This window comes from Aulonocara stuartgranti, assembly GCF_965226115.1.
Source record: "Aulonocara stuartgranti genome assembly, chromosome: 4".
Classification (NCBI taxonomy): domain Eukaryota; kingdom Metazoa; phylum Chordata; class Actinopteri; order Cichliformes; family Cichlidae; genus Aulonocara; species Aulonocara stuartgranti.
Window position 1 is genome coordinate 14,627,031 of NC_138942.1, and position 24,593 is coordinate 14,651,623.

General features: G+C 41.0%; 2 protein-coding genes across 2 annotated transcripts in view; one reads left to right on the forward strand and one right to left on the reverse strand.

The window, feature by feature from the left end:
* Nucleotides 1–24,593, reverse strand: part of tedc2 (tubulin epsilon and delta complex 2) — a 278,694-nt gene that overhangs the window by 65,643 nt on the left and 188,458 nt on the right. The window lies entirely within an intron of this gene.
* The window catches only part of coro7 (coronin 7), a 115,600-nt gene that overhangs the window by 38,205 nt on the left and 52,802 nt on the right, over nt 1–24,593 (forward strand). The window contains exons 8-9 of the mRNA XM_082530273.1: nt 4,986–5,069; nt 5,948–6,030. Of these exons, the coding sequence (XP_082386399.1) occupies nt 4,986–5,069; nt 5,948–6,030 (167 nt within the window). The remainder of the gene's footprint in view (nt 1–4,985; nt 5,070–5,947; nt 6,031–24,593) is intronic.

Here is a 24,593-nt window from a genome sequence, read left to right on the forward strand (position 1 = left end):
AGTTCACCAAAAATGCACCTACCAGTTGTTAACGTGTTTAATTCTGGCCCTGATTTTGGTGTTTTAACAGCGAGGGTAACTGGGATTTATCTGCTTTTGCAAAAAAGTATTCAAGCCGTTTTTGACTAATGCTAAATTTAGATTGTAAATAGAGTGAACACCAAATCTCATAAATCAACATAAACATTTACTTTAAGCGTGTCAGGTCAGAGCCATGCCGTGCCCAGTACAGGTCCACAGGAATGGCAACAAGCCTGCAGACTTGGCCTTCTTCACGGGTGATGCTTTTCTCACTTATTGCAAATATGATTGGGGGGGAAAAAGCTGACCTCACATTAACAAAGTCATCTGGTGCTCAGCCATGGATTAGCATAACTAACTATGATAAAAAAGTGATGATGATGCTGTATTTAGTCTGTTTACTCTTGCATGTAATTAGAACACAATTGGAATCTCCATCTGTTTTTGAGAATTGTGACTCACAAAACACATGTGGCTCCTAAAAGCAGTTTGAGTGTTAAACAGAGCCCGCATGCTTTAAATGGACTTCGCTCAGCTTGTTCTTAGTTTGGTCAGAGTTCCTCACCAATGCTTTACCCCTGGAAGGAAATCAGCCAGTGGTGATGGTGATGAACGGCTCAGTGGCAATGACTTCTTTTCATGTCTGTTTACACGGCACTAGCTTTAGCTTTTCTCCTTCCTTGCTCTTTTCTGATGTATTGCTTCTTTCGAATGCCTGTGTTTACTCTGGACCTCTGCTGTACATCTGAGGATGGACTTATCAAGGCAAATATGAGCTCTGTTACCTGCATGAGGTACACCATCTGACTACAGGCTGAAAAATGATCCCAGTCTCAGCTTAAGTGTTTATTCAATCCAGGACTTATTATCAACTTTGTCAGTACAACTTTGGTAGTGTTGCTTTAGAAATATGTTTGAGGGCCAGGTCAGTAGTATATTTTCTAAACCCTCTTAGTGGATGAAGCTATCTGGGAGCATACCAGGAGCCAGAGCGCATCTGTATAACATACAGGTGGTGTTAGATAAAACAATGAAACAGACAAAGACATATCACCCCTGAGAGTGGTGCAGAAGTGAACGTTTGATCATGACGTGTGCAGATGTAGCTTTGTCAACAATAATTTTGTTTGCAGCGGCGTCAGGTTTTTGCAGGATATAATTTTAGATCTCCAACATGTGGTTAGTCACCGCCCTGAGTGGTTGCCAATCAGGAAATGACTCATCCTAAAATCAGCATCTGATTTCTGTAGGTCAATATCTGCTTAACAAGAGGTCTGTATTACTCTTGCTTAAGCTGAAACTGTTTAGTCTGAAAAAGTGAAAAGCTCAGCAGATAACACTAAGATGAACTGCGGTGGATCCAGCCAGCAAGCTCTGATGACATCTTCATAGAAAGTCTTAAAGCCGCACATTCCTTCAGATCTGGGTGAAGGATGACATCATGTTGATGTGTTTAATAATATTAAAAGATATCTGCAGACAGAATCCAGGCTGGTTTACATGCCCTGCTTGGCTGCCTTGTGGTGAAGTCCTGAGGGTTACTACAATGACTAAACAAAGTTTTTCTGCACCAGATGTTGTTTACAAAGGTCCAATATTTGATCTACCAAAAAGAACTGTGTCTTTCTGTCCTTCCCACTTAGCAGGCAGGTCTAAAAGTAGGGTAGAGGTTCATGAAGGTATGATTTAAGATTCATGGTGGATGGTCTAAAAACATATCAAAAATCTTGCTGACCTTTAGGTGTTTCTGTCTTATTTTTTTGGTGCCATCACAAGCTTTTGTTGCTATTAACAGCTATTGTTGTGAAGGTTATAAAATTTACTGCAGACAGGAAGGTTTGGATTTAGATGATCTCATCATCCCCCTGCGTCTGGTTAAGGTATAGCTGCTCAATTGTCCCCCTGTGGCATCACCAGAGGGGGTTAACATTAGAGATTAAAGTGCACTCTCCATAATGTGCAATGGGCAGATATCAGCTGAACAGCTAAAACAGCAGGTGAAGTTGAAGAATTTAGAGGTATTTCTCTTTTTTCATTATTCCATTTCATGGGGGTCTTGAGCCTTGGTTGTTTTTCTTGAACTTCCTCAATAATATCCTCTCATATGGAGGGTGACAGCTTGGGTCTTCTTCCAGACCTTTGCAAAGTGGTGACACGTCAGTGTAACTATTTGAACTGATGCTGTTGGATTCTGCAGTTCTTTAGAAATACTACAATTCTCCTTCTTAGAGTTTCCCAGAACTCCTTGGACTTCCCCATTGTTCTGAGTATTGGTCAATCCAGTGAAAATTGTCAAACAAATCTTTTTTATGCTGGCAAAGGGAGGCTACCAGTTGTAGTAGGCAACAAGAAGTTAATAGGCCTTGGCCATGTCAAGTTAAAAGATATAGAATTTTCAGAATGACTTATTCAAAGATTTAAGTGAGTTTATGTATATATTTTAACCCCCAAAAGTGTTTTTTAAAGTATTAAAGATATATACGGTACAATCATTCCACCCTGGAACAAAAGAAAAGGAAAAGTTCAAAGGCATAATTAAAAGTCCCCAAATTACCAAGACATTCATGCCCATGATACGTGTATATAAACTTCTGACCACAACTGTAACCTACTTAACAAGATAAGACACAATTACACGATCCCTTTGGGGAAGGGAGTGAACTTTTAAGATTCCTATTCAGTGAAATAAATAAAACAAGCATCAATTCCAGTAAATGACCACACTTATCCTTTCTTTTTTCGGTCCAAAGAACTGTGCCCTGAGCTACCAAAGTGTGTCAGTCATAGTTTGGAAATTTCAAAGTAACATGTGCCTGGAGAGGATTTGGAAGGAATCGGCAGGGATGAAATGCTTACTTGAAACATTTATAAACCATATCTTCAATTTCTTCCTCTGAGCAGTCAATTCTGAAACCACCAGAATCAGACTGTGTCAAGAACAACATCAGAAAGGGGGAGGGGGAAAAAGGAAGTGGGATTTGAGTTTGAAGTGATAGGTCCCACATATGTTTGTCCTTCCCTACTCAAATTTGCAAAACTCTTTCTAAACTGCCTTTTATTGTTATGTGTTCATCCCTGTTTGACCAACTGTGGGCTTCAGCTGCAGATTTATCATTGCCCAGCATATATATGGAGGTTGTATAGTGCCAGGCCCTATTACCCTCTGACCTCCAGTGAGATCAGGGGTGCAACATGGCAGCTTAAATTCTCCCCATTTGTTTTTACAATTTGTCATCTGTGACTATTTAACGGTTGCACAAGAATGAGGCTGCATGCTCTGTAGGGAGGTTGTTAGAATTGAGTCCTAGAAAACAAGCCTCTGTCTTCTTGCCATACACAGAAGTTCAGCCGTGTTCCTCGGGGTTAGTATGTCCATAAAGAAGACAGCATTAATTTTGTGAGGCATATTGGGCTGAGGGGCTCACAGCTCCTGTTCCATGGAAATCTCATCACTGGCTCCCATTCCTTATGCTTAAAGCTCAGTGTAACTTTAGTATTACTACACAGATATTGGGGGAATTGCTGACTGAGAGTGGCTGTGAGACTTTACTTGTATTACCTGTCCTGATGGATAGGCTCTTAATAAGTGATTTTAACACTTGAAAGTAGCTGATGGATATTCTGTGAATGAGCTTAGTTTATCTCGTCTCAGCTCTTTTGTCAATAATCACAGCACATGCCATATGAAGTGAGTCAGTAGAAACTCTGTGTTTAACACAATACACACAAAATCCTGCTCAATTACATGCACTCTTCTGCCTTCTCCTCTTTAATATGTTGTCTTTACAGATTGCCACATTCCTTACATTTCAACACTCCCTGTTGTTTTTAGGCATTACTTCTGACAATGTGTGTCATTTGTATTTCGAGACCACCCGGTAAACTCGGCCCGGTTGTGCTGTTTCTGCGCATATTCCCCATGGAAACTGTGCAACAAAGACTCATGAATACACCAGTAGTGTCACAGTTTAGGAACCTTAGCTGCACTCAAGGCAGAAGTCCCCTTGTCTGCTACATCAACAATAACAAGCTCTCCTTTCATGGGGCAAGTCCTGTTCTGTCCAGCCACGGGGATGTGAGGCACCTGTGAATCCTGTCTGTAGTCCTTCCCCTTTCTTCTTTTTGCTGCAAATCATACACTCATCACTTCCCAAGTTATCTTGAGCTAGACCTGGAGGTTATATGTAAAGTTGGGGGTTTCTCTAATGGGCTGAATGGTTGAGAGATGACGTCAGAGCGCTAGATGATTTCTTTAAAGAAGGTGATTTGTATGTTAAACTTAGGGAAAGCTATAATTTGAAATGATCTGATAATTTTTGGAAATACATATAAATTAAAGATTGTATAGGAAGTAACATCCAGGTGCATCTATGTGCCAACATTCCTATAGTCAGTACATGCAGGTTTTGGATTGTATTGATCAGTGATTGAAGTGTGACTTCCCCCATGTCACCAAGGATCTCCTCAGGTACCTTACCACAGTTGAATAAGCCTGTAATGAGAGTATTGATGTGGTTCTAGCCCTGAAGCTTTGGAAAGGATCGACAACTCTGACACTAAAAATTTTTGCTAAACAAATGATGGACATCCTTGTGAGAAGATGTTTGGAAGGCTTAATTGTAAAAATGTAAAAATGAGGTCAAGCAGCAATGGGGACAATTTTTTTATAAGTTGTTGTGATTCCAATAGTATCTCCTAGATGTTTGATACTTGACTATTACTCAATAACTTGTTGTACAAATTATCTCATACACCTCACTCCATGTCTGCGTCTTTGAGCGGCCTTATTCATTCCTTTTGTTTTGATGTTTTTGCATTTAATTCAATAAAAATTCTTAATTATAAAGTTTGGGTTTCACCACTGAGACTTTAACTTTCAGGAAAAATGACGTGTTTTGTCTTCTTGTGATGCCGATTGGAAAGTCAAGTAATCTATTTATTTTTTTGTATTATTTTTCCCATAGAGTGCCAAGAGTCTTCAAAGCAACAAGGATTCACGGATCCTGTGGACCAAAGATGATCTTTTACTGACCACTGGCTTTGATACGGTGAGAAAGTGTGAAGCCAACTTGTTATACTTGGTACAGTGTTTGTCACTGTAAGAATTACAGAATCAGTGCTTCTTTGTACAGTAAGTTGTATAAAACTTACACCAAAAACACGAGACACCGCAGGCAGGAAATTGTTTTATTCATGCATTTAAAAAATATATATATTATTCCAAAATTCCCAATCACACAAGAGGAAATGGTGATTGGCATGACCAAAACTATTCCAACTGTGTGCAATAAATTTGCAATCAGGTGCCGTCTTGTTGCATTAAGATGCTGGTAAAGCAGCCGATTTAAAAAAAAAAAAAAAGACTGATTGGAGTTTGCTATGTGTTTGCCATTGAATTGGGTCCAGATGCCTATTTCCTGCAATTTATGATAACACAGTGATAACTGTGATAAATCAGTGAAAAGTACTGCCGACTCCTTCAATCTGTTTCACATTAATTACATTCAGAGTCTAGCCAGAACCTCATAGATTTGATATGGAAATTCAGAAAATCCTCCACAAGCAGGGACTTAGCTGCATGTGTGCTTGGCAACATTGGATTAGTGTAGAATACAATCAGTAATAGTGCCAATTGATTCCCCACTGGCATAAAGATACATCACAGACGAGTTGCGCTCCTCTGTGTGAGTGATTGCAGTCAGTCTGAGTTAAGACTGATTGTTTGGAGAGAGGTTACCTCCCACCCGATGACCTGTGCAATCATCCTGCAATCAAAATTGAAAATTAGCATCACATAGCGCTGTAATATGTGACAATTTCAAAAACACCTCTTAGGTTCATATAAAAAAAGTAACTTATTTGACCCCTTTTGGCGTGCTCTGTCTCTGTTCGGAGTACTCAGTGTCTTACTTTGTTGTTTGTTTAGATGCGTAGTCGTGAGGCGAGACTTTGGGACAGCAGGAAGCTGACCTCTTCGCTCGGCTCTGTTTCGCTCGGCACTTCCAGTGGGTGAGTACAGCATCAGTTTGTGTCCATAACTGACTCACACAGCCATGACACTGACCTTCTCACTTTTAAGTGTTTGTCTGTGAGTGAGAGTTTACGAGGTCATGTGTTGCAGTACAACGGTGTATCTGTGTGTGCATATCATGTAGGTGGGCATATTAGTGTGTAGCTGGCACATATGCAATGATATATGGCCAGACAGGCATGTGGACCTCCCAGAGTTTTTACACTGTTCCTCCACATTCTTGCTGTTTCCGGGAATGTCGCAGACAGATTCGTGTACTGTCTCAGTGGAGCAAAGCGTGTGCACATGTGTGCTGAGCGTCGCTCTCTCTACGACTGCTGCAAAAGGGTCAGGAAGCAGCAGCAGACACACTGACACTTCCTCCCTCAGCTCGCTGCTTGTCATTTCTCCAGCCGCTCAGTTTATTTTCCCAAACACGGCTGCCGAGGACCGGAGGACAGCAGGAGCGTGGCTGGGCTCCAGAGGGGAGACAAGGGGAATAGAAGGATGGAGGAAGAAAGAGAAAAGAGGAGGTGGGAGTGAGGATTCCTTTGTTAGATTGAGCTCATGCATTGTAGTGTTGTTATGAACAGGCTGGCCTTCCAAGTCATTCCACTCATAAAGTGACTGGACTTTGTCGGGTCATGCTGTAGTCTGTGGTGGATGAAGTAAATTTATTATCATTATTATTACTGCAAAAAGCATTTTTCTTGCCATATGTGAAATGGCCACGGCAGGACAGATTCAACATTTGTTCTTCTGGCACTGCTATTCAGACTGGGTGTCCACGTGTGGCTGCACCAGAAAGTGTGAAGCTTTATGGCCTAGTTTTTTATTAGACAAAACACTACCAGAGGGAAGCGGTCTCTGTGGAATGTCATAGTTTTTGTTTTCTTCCAGTGAATGAGAGGAGTTAATACAGCAAGGTCCCTAAGTACCAGCCTCTGCTCTCCCTCCCTCTGCCCTCGTGCTCGCCACTCGTCTCCATTTCCTCTATTTCCTCTTTCATTTGATTGAGACAGATAGTTGCATGTCTGAGTGCCTCTTCGCAATCATCCCATTGTTTGGTGCCTGTGCACTTTTCTTGGAATTAGGGGATATGTGATGCCACAGATGCCAGTGTTTACTTCCTGTTACCAAAACTGGTAATTTGTTTTGTGAGATCCATGATACAAGTCATACAAGTCAAGTCAAGCTCACCCAAAAAACCAGAAAACCAGAACAACTCAAAGATAATGGACAAACAGCGTGAGGACGGTCACTAATCTGAGGACAAGCTGTTAAGCCTTCTGACTCTCATCTTACTCAGCCAGTGTCTGTTTTTTTTTTTATGAGCCTCCCTTCACCCCCCCCCCCCCCCTTTTTTTTTAAACTGACAGAGAAACGGCTCATCTTGCATTTATTAAATTCTTTAGATTTAATTTGAGACAAGCCTTTTGGTTTCCTGGTTTTTGATAGTAGTTCAGTTTTAATGCTGTGATTTTTCCATTGGACCTAATTGCAAGGTTTGGAGCTGTCCCATCCGCAGTATTTTGGATGTCCTGTATTAAATCACTTCAATCATGCTATCATATGCCGAGATGTGTGTCAGAGAGCTTTTACTCGCAAGGCCACATCCCTTCCAGATGTCTGTACACCAGCACTGATATAAAAGAAACAGACATTTAACCGAGAGACGAGACCTCATCATTTACTGCTTTTCAATATTGCCGTCTCACTCTTACACAGCTTAAAAAATGATATACAGTTTTTTCTCGTGCCTTTTTTCCCCTCAAAATACTCTAAGTTATTACTAGAAGATAACTGTTTGTACAGCCAAGTTTCCAGAAAAGAGTGGCACTGAAAAAAATGTAAGAAACCACAACTGCACCCACACAATTGCCAAACATTAGTATCGGGTTGTGCGCCTATTAGTGAAACTTCGTGTTTATTAACTTCTCATGCCAGCTTATCCCCATTTTTCTCTTGATATTTTTCACAACCTTCACTCTTATTTTTTTAAATGTATTTTTAACTACGGCCCTTGCCGGACTTTTGACCCAAGCTGCCGTTACAGGCCGAGTCTCCATTGTATTTGGTTATTCTCTGCAGTGGGATACATCAGTGTCAAAAACAAACAATGCTTCAGGAGTCAAATTGAGGGGAAAATGCAGTGATTACTTTCTATTCAGCCATATCCATGTAAGCACTAGCCAACCTCTTTATCAAACTAAACTACTAGATGTAGTCTGCAATCAGTATTTACTGATAATAGAAAGTGCTGGCTGGTTTCTACTTAATGGCCAAGGTCAAAATGTTGCTGACTGCCTATTTGTCTCACTGTCTTTTTTTTTAACCTGTGTCTTATTTTGTAAGTAGTGGAAAAAGATTTTTGTTCTCATTTCAGACACTGTGTCCATGTCTGTGTAATATTTTTAGCACGAGTGCTTAAATTAAACATCAATCAGCCTGTTCCCGACAGGAACAAACTGTCTTTAACCTCCTTTCCCCCCTCTACTTCTTTTTGTTTTAACTGAGCATTGCATTAGTGTTTTACCAAGCAGCTATGGCAAAGACAAAATGCACTAATCAAAAGGGGATATTGTCTTAATTTTTCTCTGCACCTAATAGATTGAAAACAAGTGACCAAGGAAACTCAAAGTCAAACATCCATAGAAGGGCACTTCCTCCTTGTCGTTTTAAGCCTGAGGTGCATATAAAGATGGATTTGTTCATGTTTTCCTGCCTGTTTTTAATTAAAACAGCTGCGGTAAACATGGTGTGTAATTGAAGCAGTGAGCTGGCTTGTATCAGGTTAGCTTTGCTTGTAGACAGCATTCAGTAGAACTGTTTTCTTTGGACTGTCACAACATAAAGAGGCCCAGGATCATGAGCCAGTAAAATAGAGTTGTGGGTGGAATATAATTTGGATGGAGAATAATGGGCTGGAAATGTTTATTTTTTGGTCGGGGTTGAAATGGAGAATGAAAAAAGTGAGGGGTGATGAGTCTGAGAGGAGCATTTTGAACTATGTTAAGGTGGCTATTACTGCAAGCCTGTTTTCCATGCAAGCTGTAGAGCTGCACAACGAGGAACTGTGCGGGTCTGTGTGCACTGCTCTCTCCCTCATATTCTTCCCCCTATAAACCAGAATTATAATAATGAGTTTAATTGGGTCTTTAAGCCAGCTGCAATCAGTGAACTTTATAGCTGGGCACGATTGCTACCAGCTTGTTGTGTAAATGCTTGAGACGTCACGATAATTATGCATCCTCCCCCCACTTCAGCAGCTAAACATACTTTGACCACACTTACACAGCCGCCTCTCGCTGATGTTTGCTTGCATACTAGCTTGTAATCGGGTCATAAAGATGACAGTCAGTTCTCCAGGGGTTACTCGGTTAGCATTCAGCTTGACAGAACTGCAGTCTCAGGAGAATTTCAGGCTGTGACCTCCTCTAACTGTTCTCGGTCCCTATCAGTGTTACCCTCCTCTCCTAATGGACACAAACACCATACATTTGCATGCATGCTCATTTAGACCTTCTGTTATTTTGGTGTCTCTTAATGTCTGGCTAGAGGCTGATTTAAGTAGATCACTGTGACCTGCCTGTTGATTGGGAAGGACATATGTTTGCCCCTGGAGAGCCAGCCTCACTGCTTTTACAACCAGTCACAGGTTATACTAAGGACTTGCCGTCTGAGGCAAGCGCTGCTGACAGACTGTGCTGTTAACTGATGGAGAGAGGCTTTTGTTGTGGATGATAGGAGTACTCCTAGTGCGCTGCCTGTACTCTTGCGCTCCTTATTGACTGTGTGGGCCGTGCCTGAGCGCAGGGCCCAGTCAGTAGGTGTATAATTGAGCCAAATTCCCTTTAATCAGATAGATTGAGAAGAGGCCTGCGCCCCATAAGAGAACGAGCCTTTTATACAGAACAGTCACTCCTTTCTCTTGCAGCGGCCCGGGCTCTCCAAAATCAGTCCCAGATGATGGCTTTCCTGTGGGTATTAGGTGCAGCTGCAGGGCCGTTTACCAAACCAGAGCGAAAAAAAATACCACTAAATGTTTGAATGATAGTCTGACCTTTCTCCGTTCTAGGAGTTCACCTTCTAAGGAAAAAAAAAATAGAGCTTTGCTGTTTGGGTCCAGCTCAAACACAACTGTTTGAGGTGCAGGAAAAGGCAAAACTACAGTCTTCTTCAGGTGATCTGCAGGGTCAAGGCTCACCAGTACGGCTGTGGGGGATGGTATAGGGTAAAGATGTGGCCGCACGCGCTCGGTCAGCATTCTGACAGTTGAAACATGGCATCTGAAATCTGTTAGCCATTTAGGGTTTCAGTTTGTGATTAAGTGGAGAAGGAGTTTGACCAGAAGAAGAGGATGAAAAAGGAGGAGGGAGCTTTGAAATCCCCTCTTTTCTTTTCTTTTTTTTGGTGAATATATCATTACTCTATGAACCTTTATTGGCTGCATGTGTAAGTTCATATGCTAATCCTAAACTTCTTTTGCTCTTAGTTTGAGAAATTCCCCCTTGTGATTAACTCAAAGACGGAAAAAAAAAGGTCTACCGTCAGCTGTTATCCTTCAACGAATCTTTATCCTTACCTGACCGCCTCCGAGACCTTCTGTCTATTACTATCTGTACCCCTTACTCATCTACCTCTCCATTACGGATAGATGAAATGGAAACGGAGAGCCGGGTTTTTGAAGGTGCTCGTGTCTGGGCTTCTAATTTAGTATTTTTTCTTTTTAGAGCCAGACCTAATGGAGCTGCTCAGAAGCGGTAAAAGCAGATGGAAATATGTGAAGCGTTTGGCGGGGGATATTTAATATAATTCACAGAGGGTTTTTGATTTCATCCCGCAGGTATGTGCTCAGCACTCCAGGGATCAGAAGGACCCTTTTGTGTGAACTCACCACAGAAGGAAAAATAAAAAGTCTCTCACTCCCACCTTAGGCTGCCTCCTTTCACCCTCTTTCCCTCCTGTTTTCTTTCATGTACCTTTGTATTTCTTTAGTTTCTTTTATACTTTACATTAATGGTATGGAAATGGAGATTACTAGTCGCAGGAAGTCACTCTGCATTAAATTGCACTTGAGGACGTCCTAATGTTGTTAAGGTATTTAAACAAATGGTTTGGTACTAGAAGGCTGAAGCCTCCCCCCAATTTGTCTCAGTTATGAGGCTCGAGACCGTGTCAGACTTCACTTTCAAACCTTAACAAAAGCAGCAGCAGAGTTGCACTTGCAGCTGTGGGTATTGTTTTTCTCCAGCATCTGGAAAATTGTCTTTCTTTTCCCTTTATTGGAAATGCACTCACAATAACAGTTAGGATCTTTGCTGCTCACACTGCTCAGGATTATTTTAGCACTTGTTTCTTTGCTCTGTGGGTTAGATATCCAGTAGCTGAGGAATAAATACACTGCTAGTATCAATGAAGGGAACTGTAATAATTTGATGGAGATCTTCTAAACTTAAGCAGCTAGTTCTATATGTATCGTTTTTCCTTCCTTTTCTTTTACCTGTGTTTTACTTATTTCCTTTACTGTGCTCTTTTTTTTTTTAAACCCGATTTGTCTACCATCTGTTAATGCCTTTGAAATTTGTATTCTAGTTTAACCCCCTCTTTTTGGACCCAAGTGCCTTTCAACAAATCCATGTGTTTTCTAAGACTCGTGATTGCGCCTTTCACGAGACTCAAGAACCGTCTTGCGGTACAGAGCTCCCGTTTTTAAAATCATGCCTTGGTTCTGGACGCCAGTCACCTCCTGGATAAATGCCACCTCTCTCTGCTGTGGTAAGAAGACCAATCTGAGTGATGGAGAGAAGTGTGTTTCTCATTAGTACATGGTTTCCTCTGCCTTGCACCCTGCCCACACCCACCCTGCAGGCTGGCCTCTAACTCCTGCCTCTGAGACTGGAGCCTGTCATTGTGCGCCTAATAGGCTTGCAAAAAAGAACAGAGGTAAGAAGGGAATGACAGACAGCTCAGGATATGGATGAACAAAGACATGCAGGAGTTGAGTCATGGCCACGTAATTTATATGTTATGTGCGTTCTTCTACATGCACAGGAGAGATGAAAATAGATAAACTTACACAGCCTGAGAAAAGAGCAGAATAAAATTTGTGGTACTTCTTATCTTTAGTTTAGTTAAAAGCATCTAACACAATCCATAAATTTTGTATAAATTTTAATAAAGTGTCACCTTTCAGCATTAATTCAAAGCGGTTTACGTCCATGGTAGTGAGTCTTCCTTTATAATTCTCACAATATAGTTGGCTGGGCTAAATATAAAAGCAACAAAGAACCAAAAAATGTTTGTCCTCCATTGAGCTGTTTTGTCCAATAAGGTTCCTTGTGGCTGAGCAGATCAGACGTTTTTGTACAAATCTGAACTCGTCTGAAGCTGAAACTTGTCAACTAAACACTACAGTCATTGTTTTATTAATTTCAGCCAACGAAAATGTGTCAACCAAATACTGGAAGCCAGATATGATAGCCAACAGTGATGCCACAGCTGATCTCATAATATCTGAAATGGTGATGTTTCCCATGTGTAAATAGTCTGTATACTCTCTGCACAGCCATCAGCCACATCTGGACCTTCAAAAAAACCAGCCCAACTTTCCTTCCTTATTTTTAAAGCCTCTTTAAGCGAGCAGACTTTTCCTATAATTTAATAGCGAGAGCAGGCTAGGTGGATTGTCTCCTCATTGTATTCTCTTTTATGGTCAGGTTTCCATGATAGAAACCAGCAATCTGCATCCTGCCATTGGCAGGTCTGCTGCCTAAGAGGAGAACTCACAGAAAACAGAAGGAAATTCAATAAAAAAAAATTTCCCTCTGTTTCTCGAGTTTTCTCAACGCTCTCTGATTGGCTGGTGGCAGGTGGGCCACATGTGCTTCTGGCTGATATCTCTCCCCATGTGGGCCCTATTTGTCTGCCCACAGCATGGAAACATGTCAGTGTCAGCGAGGCAGGAGTAATATGCCATGCATAGTTTAATAGGAAAAGTGCTGAAGCCTGCTGCTGCTCACTGACTATTTGTGTGCGCAGTCTCATCTTTTAATTGTGTTTATTCACAGAGTCAGCCATGCATACATAAATGATGTGTACACGTATGCACATGTTACTGAGTAGTAGGTGGACAACAGAGAGGAAAATAGCGGTGAAGGGTCTGAACTCCATCGCTGCCTGTCAGATTTCACTCGTCTCTATGGAAATGTTATGACAACAAAGCTGCTCTGCACCTGCGTGGCCCCTTTGTTTTCCTGTTCAGAGTTGTGTGTCTGCATCTGGGCAAGTGCACTTGGCCTAAGAAGATTAAAAAAAAAAAAAAACCCGTCAAGATGTAATTGGTGGTGGGAGAGCGGAGGAGGTGGTGGTGGCCAGGAAATAATTTCACCATTGTGCAAAGCATACTGGAGGAACTGATGAAGAAAAGGTGGAGGACCCTCAGGGTCTGTGCACTCTTGAAGAAACCTCTGTGGACTTTCCTGCTTTAACACTGACTGAGAGTCCTCTGTATGAGGCCAGCTAACATTATTTCAGGAAGGTCAATTAGTCAGCCGGCTATTGTATGCATGCTTTGTGTTAGACCGCAGAGGGAGAGGACTAAAAGGCTGGGGACTAGTGGGAGGTAGAGTCTTGTTTTGTGCCTTTGTTCTCCTTTTTTTTAACAAAAAACTAAAAACTAAAAAATAAAACATTTTCCCTTTGGAAACAAAGGATGGTAAGAAAAGTGGACTTTATCTTAATTGTTGGATTTGTAGCTGTTTTTAATTTACAGAATGCTCAAACAGCTAGTTTAAAATGGTAATCAGCTATTTTAATTGAACACCTACTGAATAATTGTGGAAACTGCTGAAATCATTGTTGCAAGCAACCAGACCTACATGGATGATTGTTACAGTGTGGTTTGCTTGCTTTGAGTCTGTAGAGTTCCTCATCCATGTCATCCATTCAATCTCGTCTGTGTGCTGGGACACAGGGTGCTGTAATGGGGGTTCTGTTACTCTTCAAGTTTACAGTGCTTTGCATGCATGCATGCATGTTTGTGTTGCACAGGTGTCTCTCACAGCAGCCCAACCATGAGATGGAGGGGCTGCATTCCTACTGGGAAGCTGGACTGGGCAGCCAAAAACACACGTGTGGATTCACAAGCGATGTGACTTGCTGTCGTACACATTCACAGGTCTAGACGTGTCGGCCATTTCTTTGCCTTTTTCATTGCACGCAGACCTTTTCCAAACAGCATTCATGATCACTCAGCAGGTTTTGACAGGTGGAGTGACATAAACGTAATCTTCCATGCCTTTCTTCTGCTATACGTTCATGCACTATTTGGCCTTTTTTGGTCAAAGTTAAAACAGCATGTATTGCACTTCTTCATTTTCTGTCTTTGTTTTATGTTTTTACTGCAGTTTAATTCAGACCAGTCACTACAACATGGCTGCAGTGATGACCCTAATGTGCTGTCTCTTATAGACATACAGTGTTGTGGAGAAGTATTTGCCCCCTTACCTGAGTAGGCGTATTTGTCACATTTAAATGTTACAGATATAATTTTGTTTATTAAGGGGAGAAGATGTCCAAACCTACCTAAATTCAGACACATTGGTGCGTTTTTAAGCATGAACGGTCTGCTTAAGGTCATCCCAAAGCATAACAATTGGATCTAAGTCTGGATTTGGACTAAATCACTTCAAAACCTTCTTTTTTTTTTGTTTTAGCCATTCAGAGGTGGACTTGCTGGTGTTTTTCAGATCATGCTCCCAAGTTGTCTTGAGCTTCAGGGCATTGACTGATAGCCTTACTTTCTCCTTCAGGATTTTCTGGTAGAGAACAGAATTCATGGTTCCATCAATGAGAAAGTCATCCAAGTCCTGAAGCAAAAAAACAGCCCCAGACCATCACACTACCACCACCATGTTTGACTGTTGGTGTGATATCCTTTTTATAAAATTAGCTGTTGAAATGTTAGTTTTATGCCAGATGTAACGAGTTTTGAACTTTCCAAAACTTAGACATTTGTCTCATCAGTCCATCAAATACTTTCTCCAAATTCTCAGGGATCATAACAATATTTTTGGCAAATGTGAGACGAGCATTTGTTTTCTATTCTATGGTCAGCTGTGGTTTTCTCCTGTCCCATGGATGCCATTTTTGCTCAGTCTCTTTCTTATTGTTGACCTCTACTAAGGGAAGCGAGGCCTGCAGTTCTTTAGATATTGTTCTGGATTCTTTTGTGACCTCCCGGAAAGGTTCACCACTATTCCATTTTCTCTATTTGTGGATAAATGCTTTAACCGTCATTCGCTGGACTATTAAAGCTTCAGAAATGGCTTTGTAACCATTTCCAGGCTGATAGACGTCAATGACCTTTTTTGTTTGTTTCAACTGTAGTAGTGTGTTGCTTTTTGAGATATTTTAGCTTACTTCACTTTGTGTGATAAATTCTGTTTATTAAATAATTTCTTAGTTAAGGTAGTTAAAGTAATCAGACCTAGGTCTGGCTAATAAACTTGAACTAAGCTTTCCAAAAGGTCAATCATAGTTGATTCATGATTTAACAACTTGCAAGTTTGGATAGTGTTTTAACGCTATCTTCAACTTTCGTCTTTTATTTTCTGTCTCTTTAATCTCCAGGAAATCGTTCATGTAATGTGTTTATCAGCTGAAAGTCATTTTATAGCTGCAGTGCCCTCACAGTTTTGTACCCAAATGTTTACTGTATCCTGCTGTTTTTTCGTTTCCACTGGTTTTCTTAGTGTGACAGCTGGGTAGATTGGCTCTTGGAGTGATAGTAAAAGAGCAAATTCATTACAAAGCACGTTAGATAAAAACATTTGACCAAAAGACCAGCTTTTATAAAGAAGGAGGCCCCATTATTGGAAAAACTTTTAGGGGCTGCTTGTTCTTTAGTGTCCATAGGGACAAAACTCTGGAGCTGCTGGGCCTTTCAGTCTAACCTACTTGGTTGGTGTTCCAGGGGAAGAAACCTTTCATTAGCACTGGACTGAAAAAAACAGACGGTTGATGGACAAATGGCGAGAGACATATATACACATACACACACTACTGAGGTGACTTGTATTATTCTTAACTGTTCTCCACACATCCTGGCCATCATGGTCCACCCACGGTCCACTGCTGATGTGAAGCTGTGGGGATCCACAGCTGTGAGCTGACAGGCTGTGCACTGTCTTCAGTCATCTGCACGCTAACTACTGTGCAAACTAACCACAGTGCTTACAGTGCTCCTAGCCATGTCTTCTAAACTTTTCTGCACATTTACAAATAACAGCAAACATTTGTCAGTTGCACTTGTTTTAAACTGAGGTTTTTGATTGAGATATCTTATAAATGATACTCCTGCTATGCTGAGTTTTTGTTTCTGGAAAAGTTTATACTTCCTTCTTACTTGCAGTAGTATCTTTCTTCTGTCTGCCTGAAGGGGATTGCTAATGGACAATATGCTGGAAGGCAGGCTCAATAGCCGTTCTACGAAAAAATAGAAAAAACAGCTTGAGGAAGCTCAAATCCTTACTGGCGCCTCACCTGTACACACCCGGCCAGTCAGTGTGTAAAATGTAACTGACTATAACTGGGAATCGAGTTGACTGAAAAATATTCGTCAGATTCTGCATCTCTCAATTCTGCTTTTACCGTGGGGACAGGAAGTCTCAAATATTCTTAGATGACCTGACAAGTATTTTCAAATTTCCTAGCGCCTTAAAGGTCAGTCCTTCTTATTCTGCCAAAGCTTTATCATCTATGATCAACACTTGATTTCTTAGAAAAACGGAGTCACTATTTAGTCCTCAAATTCCTCTACCTAGTGTTTCAAGGCACATCTGAAACAAAGATTTATGGCACACTAGATCTAGGGTCATTTTAACTTAACTTGTGTATCTGTACACCGCCGCTTGTGTATCCCAGACCTGGCATGTTTGTGTTATTAACATGCACTCTCTCTTTTAAATAAATAAATGAAAGAAATAGAAAAAACAGAGAGAGAAAAGAAAAAAAAAACATGCACACTGACTGCTGAGATGGAGTTGGCATTGCCTGCTCTGCTCCAAACCTTTAGTGGGTTTGTTTAAATTATATCCCTTACGAGGGAAAATATGTAGTGGTTGAACTAGAGGACCCCCCCTTCTTCCAGATTTCTGTCTGCTGTCGTTTACTTTTTTCAGTAGCACACCATCCGTCTTCCAGACCCTCTTCAAAGTCTTCTGGTCTTTCGCTTCATGGCTTCCTCTTGCTCGCAGTATTCAACTCATACTTTTATGAAGTTGTTCCCCTCTTTGGTCTCATCATATTCATATAGTCCTGATTTGTCCATCCATTGCCTCTCACTTCTCTATCTCAACTCTCTGGTTTTATGTCTCTAAAGCTGCCTTCCCTCAATCCTTGCCCTCCCCTCTCATCCTCCCCACAGTTATGCTATTTTCTACTGTGCGTGGTTGATACATTTAGCTTGTGGTTGTTCGGGAAGTAATGGCTATAATGGCTACATCAATTGCCGGGGGGGGGGGGGGCTCTGCTGCATTGCTACCTTCCCTTAGCCACAGCGGAGTCTCTGCAGACTGATGCAGACTTTCCACTAGGGTGAACCCATCGACTTGGGGTGCCTACTGGGGCTCGCTGCCGCCACTGACACGCCCCCAGGCCACAGCCCGGGCTGGCAGGCACCCACAGAGGCACGCGGCGTCAGCCTGCCTAGCGGACGTTCTTGTTTGTGTTTGTCTTGTGTGGTGGTGAGTTTCTCACTGTGCTGCAGTGACCGTAGCACCACCCAGCTGCCTCATACCAGGATATGTTCCTGCACACCCTGGTCAGGCCCTGTGGGCCGTAAGTAGCCTTTTCCTACTCGAACTACACAGAGGTTGACTGTAACTCTTGGTACACATCCTGAAGTAATGAATGGCTCTACTCAAGACACGATACTGGTGGTTTTTATGTTTTTACTCATTTACACCCTGCCTTAAGCCATTTTTATTTTCTTGGGCTCCCTTTCTTCTTTGGCTTACATAGCACCGTAATACTAGAGTCACGGTAGGAGAAACAGAGGTTGGAGTCCACAACAAAACCATGAACAGTGAACTTAACGTCTTGTTGCCTTTTGAAATGGTTGCTTCACAGATGGAAACCTGGTCTGTGACACTCCACAGTTAGTTGCCATCAGTTGCTGTTTTATTGTTACAAAAAGGTGCATCAGAGACGAGTTGGGCTCATCGACACAGACCGACTCTGTTAATCTGTCTGTTTAGAAATTAGATGGCAATTGTTTGCAGGTTTTTACCAATCTGTCTGAGAGTGATTGTATTCAGACTCAGCTGCTGTTTGACTTTTACTCTACTATGACTGAATTTGATCTGTCTTTGATTTACCTCATTTTGGGGAATTTCCACTGGGTATTGTTGATGTTCATATAGGAATAACCTGCTATATTTTATACTGATTGTATTTTGAACTTAAAATAATCACAATCAGTGTTGTGTTATGTCTGTCATCAGTTAGCACGGACTACCGTCTCAATAAATATGTTTAATATGAATGCCACCAGTTTTCCCAGTTTTATTTAATCTGTAAAAATTGCAGAAAAGAAAAATCAGTAAGTATAAACAGGCTTGTAACATCATAACTCCAGATATATAAAATGATGTCTTTGTGTGTGTTTATCCTTGTTAAATCCAGAGTATTTAGGATATATTAACTTCTAATTGCCAGATAATAGTCTGCAAAATGCCTCATCCTGCTCTGCTATTCCTTCACCATGTCACTGCTAATCAGCTCTCTGACACCTGTGACTGTCCAGACCCCTGCTGCAGACAGAATTAGCAGATCAACATTTTTGAGTGTAATGACCCACTCCGATTTACCCCCCTTAATCTGAGTGTTGTTAGTCATTTAGAACAAACAGGTGTTTGTTGCATGGAAGCTGATGAACCATGCAAGGGTCAGAGTTCAGTGGCCTCCACCCTGTAGTGACAGGATCATTTGGGATAGCCATTATGTTCTGCCAGTGAGTGTTTGTGTTTGGCCTGGAAGTGGATGCGTGTTTGGAGCAGATGGAATTAGTGTGACTAATATGGATTACTGAAATCGGCCTTTGCACCAGAAAACATTAGGGCGGAACACTCCGCATGGTAAGATCATACACATGCGCATGCAGTTTGAGCTGTAATTGTTTAATAAATTTCTAAGTGATCACCAGAATAAAAGCATTGAATGAATGTATGGTTATATGTGGTTTTTAGTCTAAAGTGATTTGAGTGGTTAGTAAGTATGCCACACTGTTCCAGTCCACCCTAACCAGCATCCTTGAAAACAATATGTTCAGAGAGCTTTTGTGTAATATTTCCAAAATTCTTTATGAAATGTTAAAAAAATTACTTGCTTCATTTAATCCACTTAACATTTAGGGAGGGACTCCATAATTCAAGAGCTACATACTTTAAGTCATTGTGTCTGACACAGAAACGGTGAGTGCTTATAGTGTTGAAAAGGATTACAGCACATAATGTGTGAACGTCGTCACCCTCCATATATGTTTAAACAAACACATATTTCTGAAATAACTTTAAATGTCGGTAATTACTTATACCAAACATTCGAATGCCAGTCATTATTTTCCCTTAATGAACTTAAACTTTTCTTTTCACTCCCTTGTGCGGATGATATGCCCACCCACATTTCAGCATAGCTCGGCTCAGTTTGAGATTACACAGGAGCTTCAGCTACAAACAATGTGGAATCTGCAGATGTGTATACATAGCACGGCTGTGATGCAAGTAAAGTTTGAAAGTTACACAGGATGTGTACACAGCAGCTTTTGATGAATGTCTGCTGGTGTCACAAGGTTATATATCAGTGACTCGAATGCTTGACCCCGAGGCTTTTGGAGATTTTGATGCCTGTCGCCGTGCTTCTCTTTGTCATTGTGTTTTTATAGTGCAGGTATTGATATGAATATTAAATGTTAAGATAAATGTTTATGCATATCTGGGAACTGATGATATGAGCGGGGGGGGAGAAGATGTTTTGCAAGTCACACCACACACTGTTTGCACTCCAAAACCAAAACACATCACAAACAATTGTTAAATTACTATTTCAGCCTCATCTGATGTTTCAGTCTTTTTTGTTTGTACGATATGTTTCTTATACTCAGTCAGTGAAGCTGTACTTATCTCGTGAAACACACAAGTAAATTTTTTTAAATCACCACTGCAGATTTGGCCAAACAGGCAGAAGATCCTCTCCCACTGGTGACCCCCACTTTCACCACAATGCATTTTTTGCCTCCTTTTTGTGACTAAATGAGAGTTTCAGTAACTTTGTGCGATCTTAGAAACAAGAGTCTCTTTGCAATATGTGAATCTTATCTTGAGAGATTGAACACTGATTTTTCTTCTTCTTTTCTTTTCTTTTCTTTTTTTTGCCTTTTTGTGGTTGTTTGTAATACTCACTCTACTCTCAGTTTAAGAGCTAAGTGCTTTGTAAGAGTATTAACAGCACAACAGACAGTTCAACTAAATAAATAACCAAGAGGGCCATTTAATGTCACTCGCTTTGTCAGATTTCAGCTGTCAGTGTTGAGGCACTGGAGTTTTGGACTATGCTGGCTCTGTGAACATCTGTGGTTAGACCTTCATCATTTTTCATCACAGCTTTTCTTAAAAGGGGCATGTGAGGTTAGTAACCTTACTAAGGTCCAGCTTGAGAACTCGTGCTATTAATTAATTAGAGCTTAGTGCCATGATGGTTATAGCTAGTTATATTTTTAACAAAGGGAGGCCCAAAAAACTGTTTCCTTGCATGAGTTTCATCTACAGTAATTGAATTTAGTGTTTACAACTATTTAAGACCTCCTGCACCCTTTTCACCCTCTATGACCTCCTCACCATCTGCTACAACCTCATCTCATTAATACCATATTACTCATTTGCTTATGTTTTTGTAAATAAATAAAATCTCCCCAGCCTCCATCCCTCCATTCCTTTCAAATGAGAACCACACTTGGGTTGCTTTCCAAGGGTGATAGGCGGTACTTTTTAGGTGCTCCCTGCTGGCTGTTGGGCACAGAGAAACACACATGCACACACTCAACACCTCCACAACTTCAGCTTCTCAGACCCCGCATCAGTCGATTTCCAAAGACGGATAAATTTATCAGTTCTTGTGGCCTTGCTTGGACTTAGCCAGAAACAGCAGACCCCCTCCCCTCGCATTTCATCAGTGCTCCACCTCTTTAATTTCCTCTAATTCTTTCCATCCTCTGCTTTTTATATTGCAGCACTCGTTGGCTCATCACTCCTCATTTCTGGTTTTCTCATTTCTGTTTAGATTTTTCTTCGAGTCTTTAGACACCTTGCTAGCTTGTGAAAAACCACACAGAAATCTTGTCTGCCAAACGCCAGAGCAACGTAAAATGCCTGAATGAAGCAATAATGAAGAAAATTAATAAAGGAAAAGTTTATTTCATTTCACACTTGTCACAACAACTTGAATAGTTGAGTTGAGAACGTTTCGATTGAACAGCAGCACCAGCAGCTGCTTGCTATTGTTTGGGGAACATAGATTTTTCCCTCTTTTATGCTCACGTGACTGAGATCTGAGGTCAAATGAACATGTGAATGTGAAAAAGTACTATTCTTTCCATAAGTTATGAATTAAATTAAGAGTTAAAATGCTTGCAGCCCTAGGGTATTGCTTTATGTAAATCCATATTTAAATCAATGTAGAGCCCCCATTTGCCTCTGTTGTACATTAACTGCCAGCTTGCATTGTCCATCCACTGTAGAAATGATATGGAGGATCAGTGAGCGCTCTCCTGCGAGGGTGAGACGGTGACTGAAAGAGACACAAATGCATGCCTTGCATGGACAGAAATATCTGTACTCGGGAAATCAGGCTGCCATTTGTTTTTATTTCTAATAATTCACCGAACTGCACGTGAAATGAATCACATGTGTGCCTGCTGATGTATTTTGCCAAGAACTAACCAAAGTCAAATTCTTCCTTTGCTTTCTTTCCCTGTTTTTCTTTCTTTCTGACTTTCCCTTCTTTCTCTCCTCGTTGCTTTTTTTTTTTTGGTCAGAGCAGCAGCTAGGCCATCTGCTGGAACAGGCATACAGTAGTATGGCATGAGAGAAACCAGTGGCACACCAGCCTTCATCTGTTATTAGTACTTTTCAGGAAGATTTAGAGGAGGGAAATGTGGAATGTGAGGCAGGAGAAGCGTGCAGAGAGCCAAAAAACTAGAGCTGGAGAACCTGGATCCAAAAAACAAAGTGGTCGTGTCTTCCCTTGGCTGAGCTTTTCTTTTCCCCCTTTGCTCTTTTACTCTCTTCTGCCACAATTCTATTTTGTACCACACACCAACATCACAAGGAACGAAATACAGCTCAGCAATACTACGAATCTCTCTCCTCTGATAAGGAAAAAACACAGTTTGTGTGTGCTGATGAGCAGAGGTGGGACCAAGTCATTGTTTTGCAAGTCTCAAGTAAGTCTCAAGTCTTTATCCTCAGTCTCAAGTTAAGTCTTAAGTAATGTCAGGCAAGTCAGAGTCGAGTCTCAAGTCACTGGTGTAAAAGTCCGAGTCAAGTCACAAGTCTGAAACTTTGAATTTCAAGTCCTTTCGAGTCTTTAAAAAAAACAAAACGAAAAAAATAATGTTGCAGTTATGCTAAATGTAAATATTAGACCATGTAATTTTAAAATCTGTGTTTTTCTCAACACATGACAAAATAGTGAACTTAGAAAATATACACAAATTGTGAAATTGCACCTCTTTAAAATGCAGCTCAATTAAACTTAGCTCCAAGAATAATTTTCACCGACAGTTCTGAGATAAGCTGCATGTTATTCTTGGATGCGGTTGTAGGACCGGCTTTAAAATCGCATGACAAAAATATCATACACATTAAAAAAACTGTATCACCAACGTAGCCTGGACAACATTTGCTAGTTAGATGAAGTCAGCTATCTCATCGTAGCATATTTATATGCATATTTATAATCATACGGTTCTTGGAGTGAGTGCATACACTCATGAAGTTTAGTAACTTCAGGTCACTGCAACAAGCCCAGGTACAGTTTACCGACGGATGGGTGCAGGACCTTGAAATGCACCGTGTAGAACGAAAGACCATCGTACATATCATAAGTTTACCAGTCTCACAAATCGTCTTCATAAATACACATTCCTTAACCGTTTATTAATAGGGCCTTTGAGCTCAACGGTAATTAATTAGTAGTGGAAATAATTTCTGGTACGCATCACAGAAATGTAGCAGTGACAATAATACTGTATGCTGTAATCGTACTGGGCAATTAGTGATACAAAAAACCTGTTTTATCCTGTGAATAAAAGTATATGTTTTTGTCAATGTACCATAATAACAGAAGCGAAACGCAATATTGTGTCAGGACAATTCACTATTTATGCACAATAAATAAAGGAGCATAGCGCGACCATTTCTGTTCAGCGCCAGACTTGCTTGTAACCTATATCACTAATTATGTTATGAAAATGAGGTATTAACTACTAAAAAACACTGACCTTCGTGTAAATGCTTGGAGCAGACTAACCTGTGAGCTGGAGTGTTCTGGGACGTTATATTTGGTCTTTGAATGGCTGCAATCCAGGCCACCCGTCGCGTCTTTGTTACTTCGGAAACATGGCTTGAACAATTTCTCTTCAACGACGTAATCCGATAACAACCGATCTCTTTACCCGTCAGCTTCTCGTGGCTGTCATGCGACCGGCTATTGCAGTTAATAATACAACAGCTTCTTGACATTTTTGTGTTTATTTTTATCGCTGTGTGACTGATTTCAATTGAAAGCCTGCGTGCGCTAGTACCGCTTGCCACGAGTTCCCAGAATCCTTTGCGGTTCTACCCGAGAATGACGTCACATTTTCAATCTCTATATAATATGCATGTTAAATTTTATATTTGGGGTAAAATATCAAGTCTTTTCAAGTAAACAGGTTCAAGTCCAATTCAAGTCCCAAGTCATTGGTGTAAAAGTCCAAGTCAAGTCACAAGTCTTAGAACATTTTTTCAAGTCAAGTCTAAAGTCATAAAATTAATGACTCGAGTCTGACTCGAGTCCAAGTCATGTGACTCGAGTCCACACCTCTGCTGATGAGCATTACTAAAGCAGTAACCTTTGCACCAGTATAGATGTTCTTATACTGAAGATATCAGTCATCTATTTATCTGCTTTTTCTTTGCTGGTTATAATAGGCTGAATGCTTCATCTTATGATTTTTGTCAATAATTTCATTTCCTCAACTGCTGACTGTAAATAATCTAGACTGATGTCCGAGAGATGGTTGGAGGTTACTGGGAGGTCAGATGTGTCGTGTGGGCAGTGGGGATATTTGGAAAATTGAAAACTGAGCGGCAGAGAGAGGGGAGAGAAACGACCGAAAAGGTCAATTGAATTAAAGATTGTAAAGTGCCGAGGGAAGGCAAATGCTGCCTGCAGCCACATGACCCCGTGCTCCAACACTCTGTCATTGGCTGCCTCTTCTTAACCCTGAATGTGGAAACTA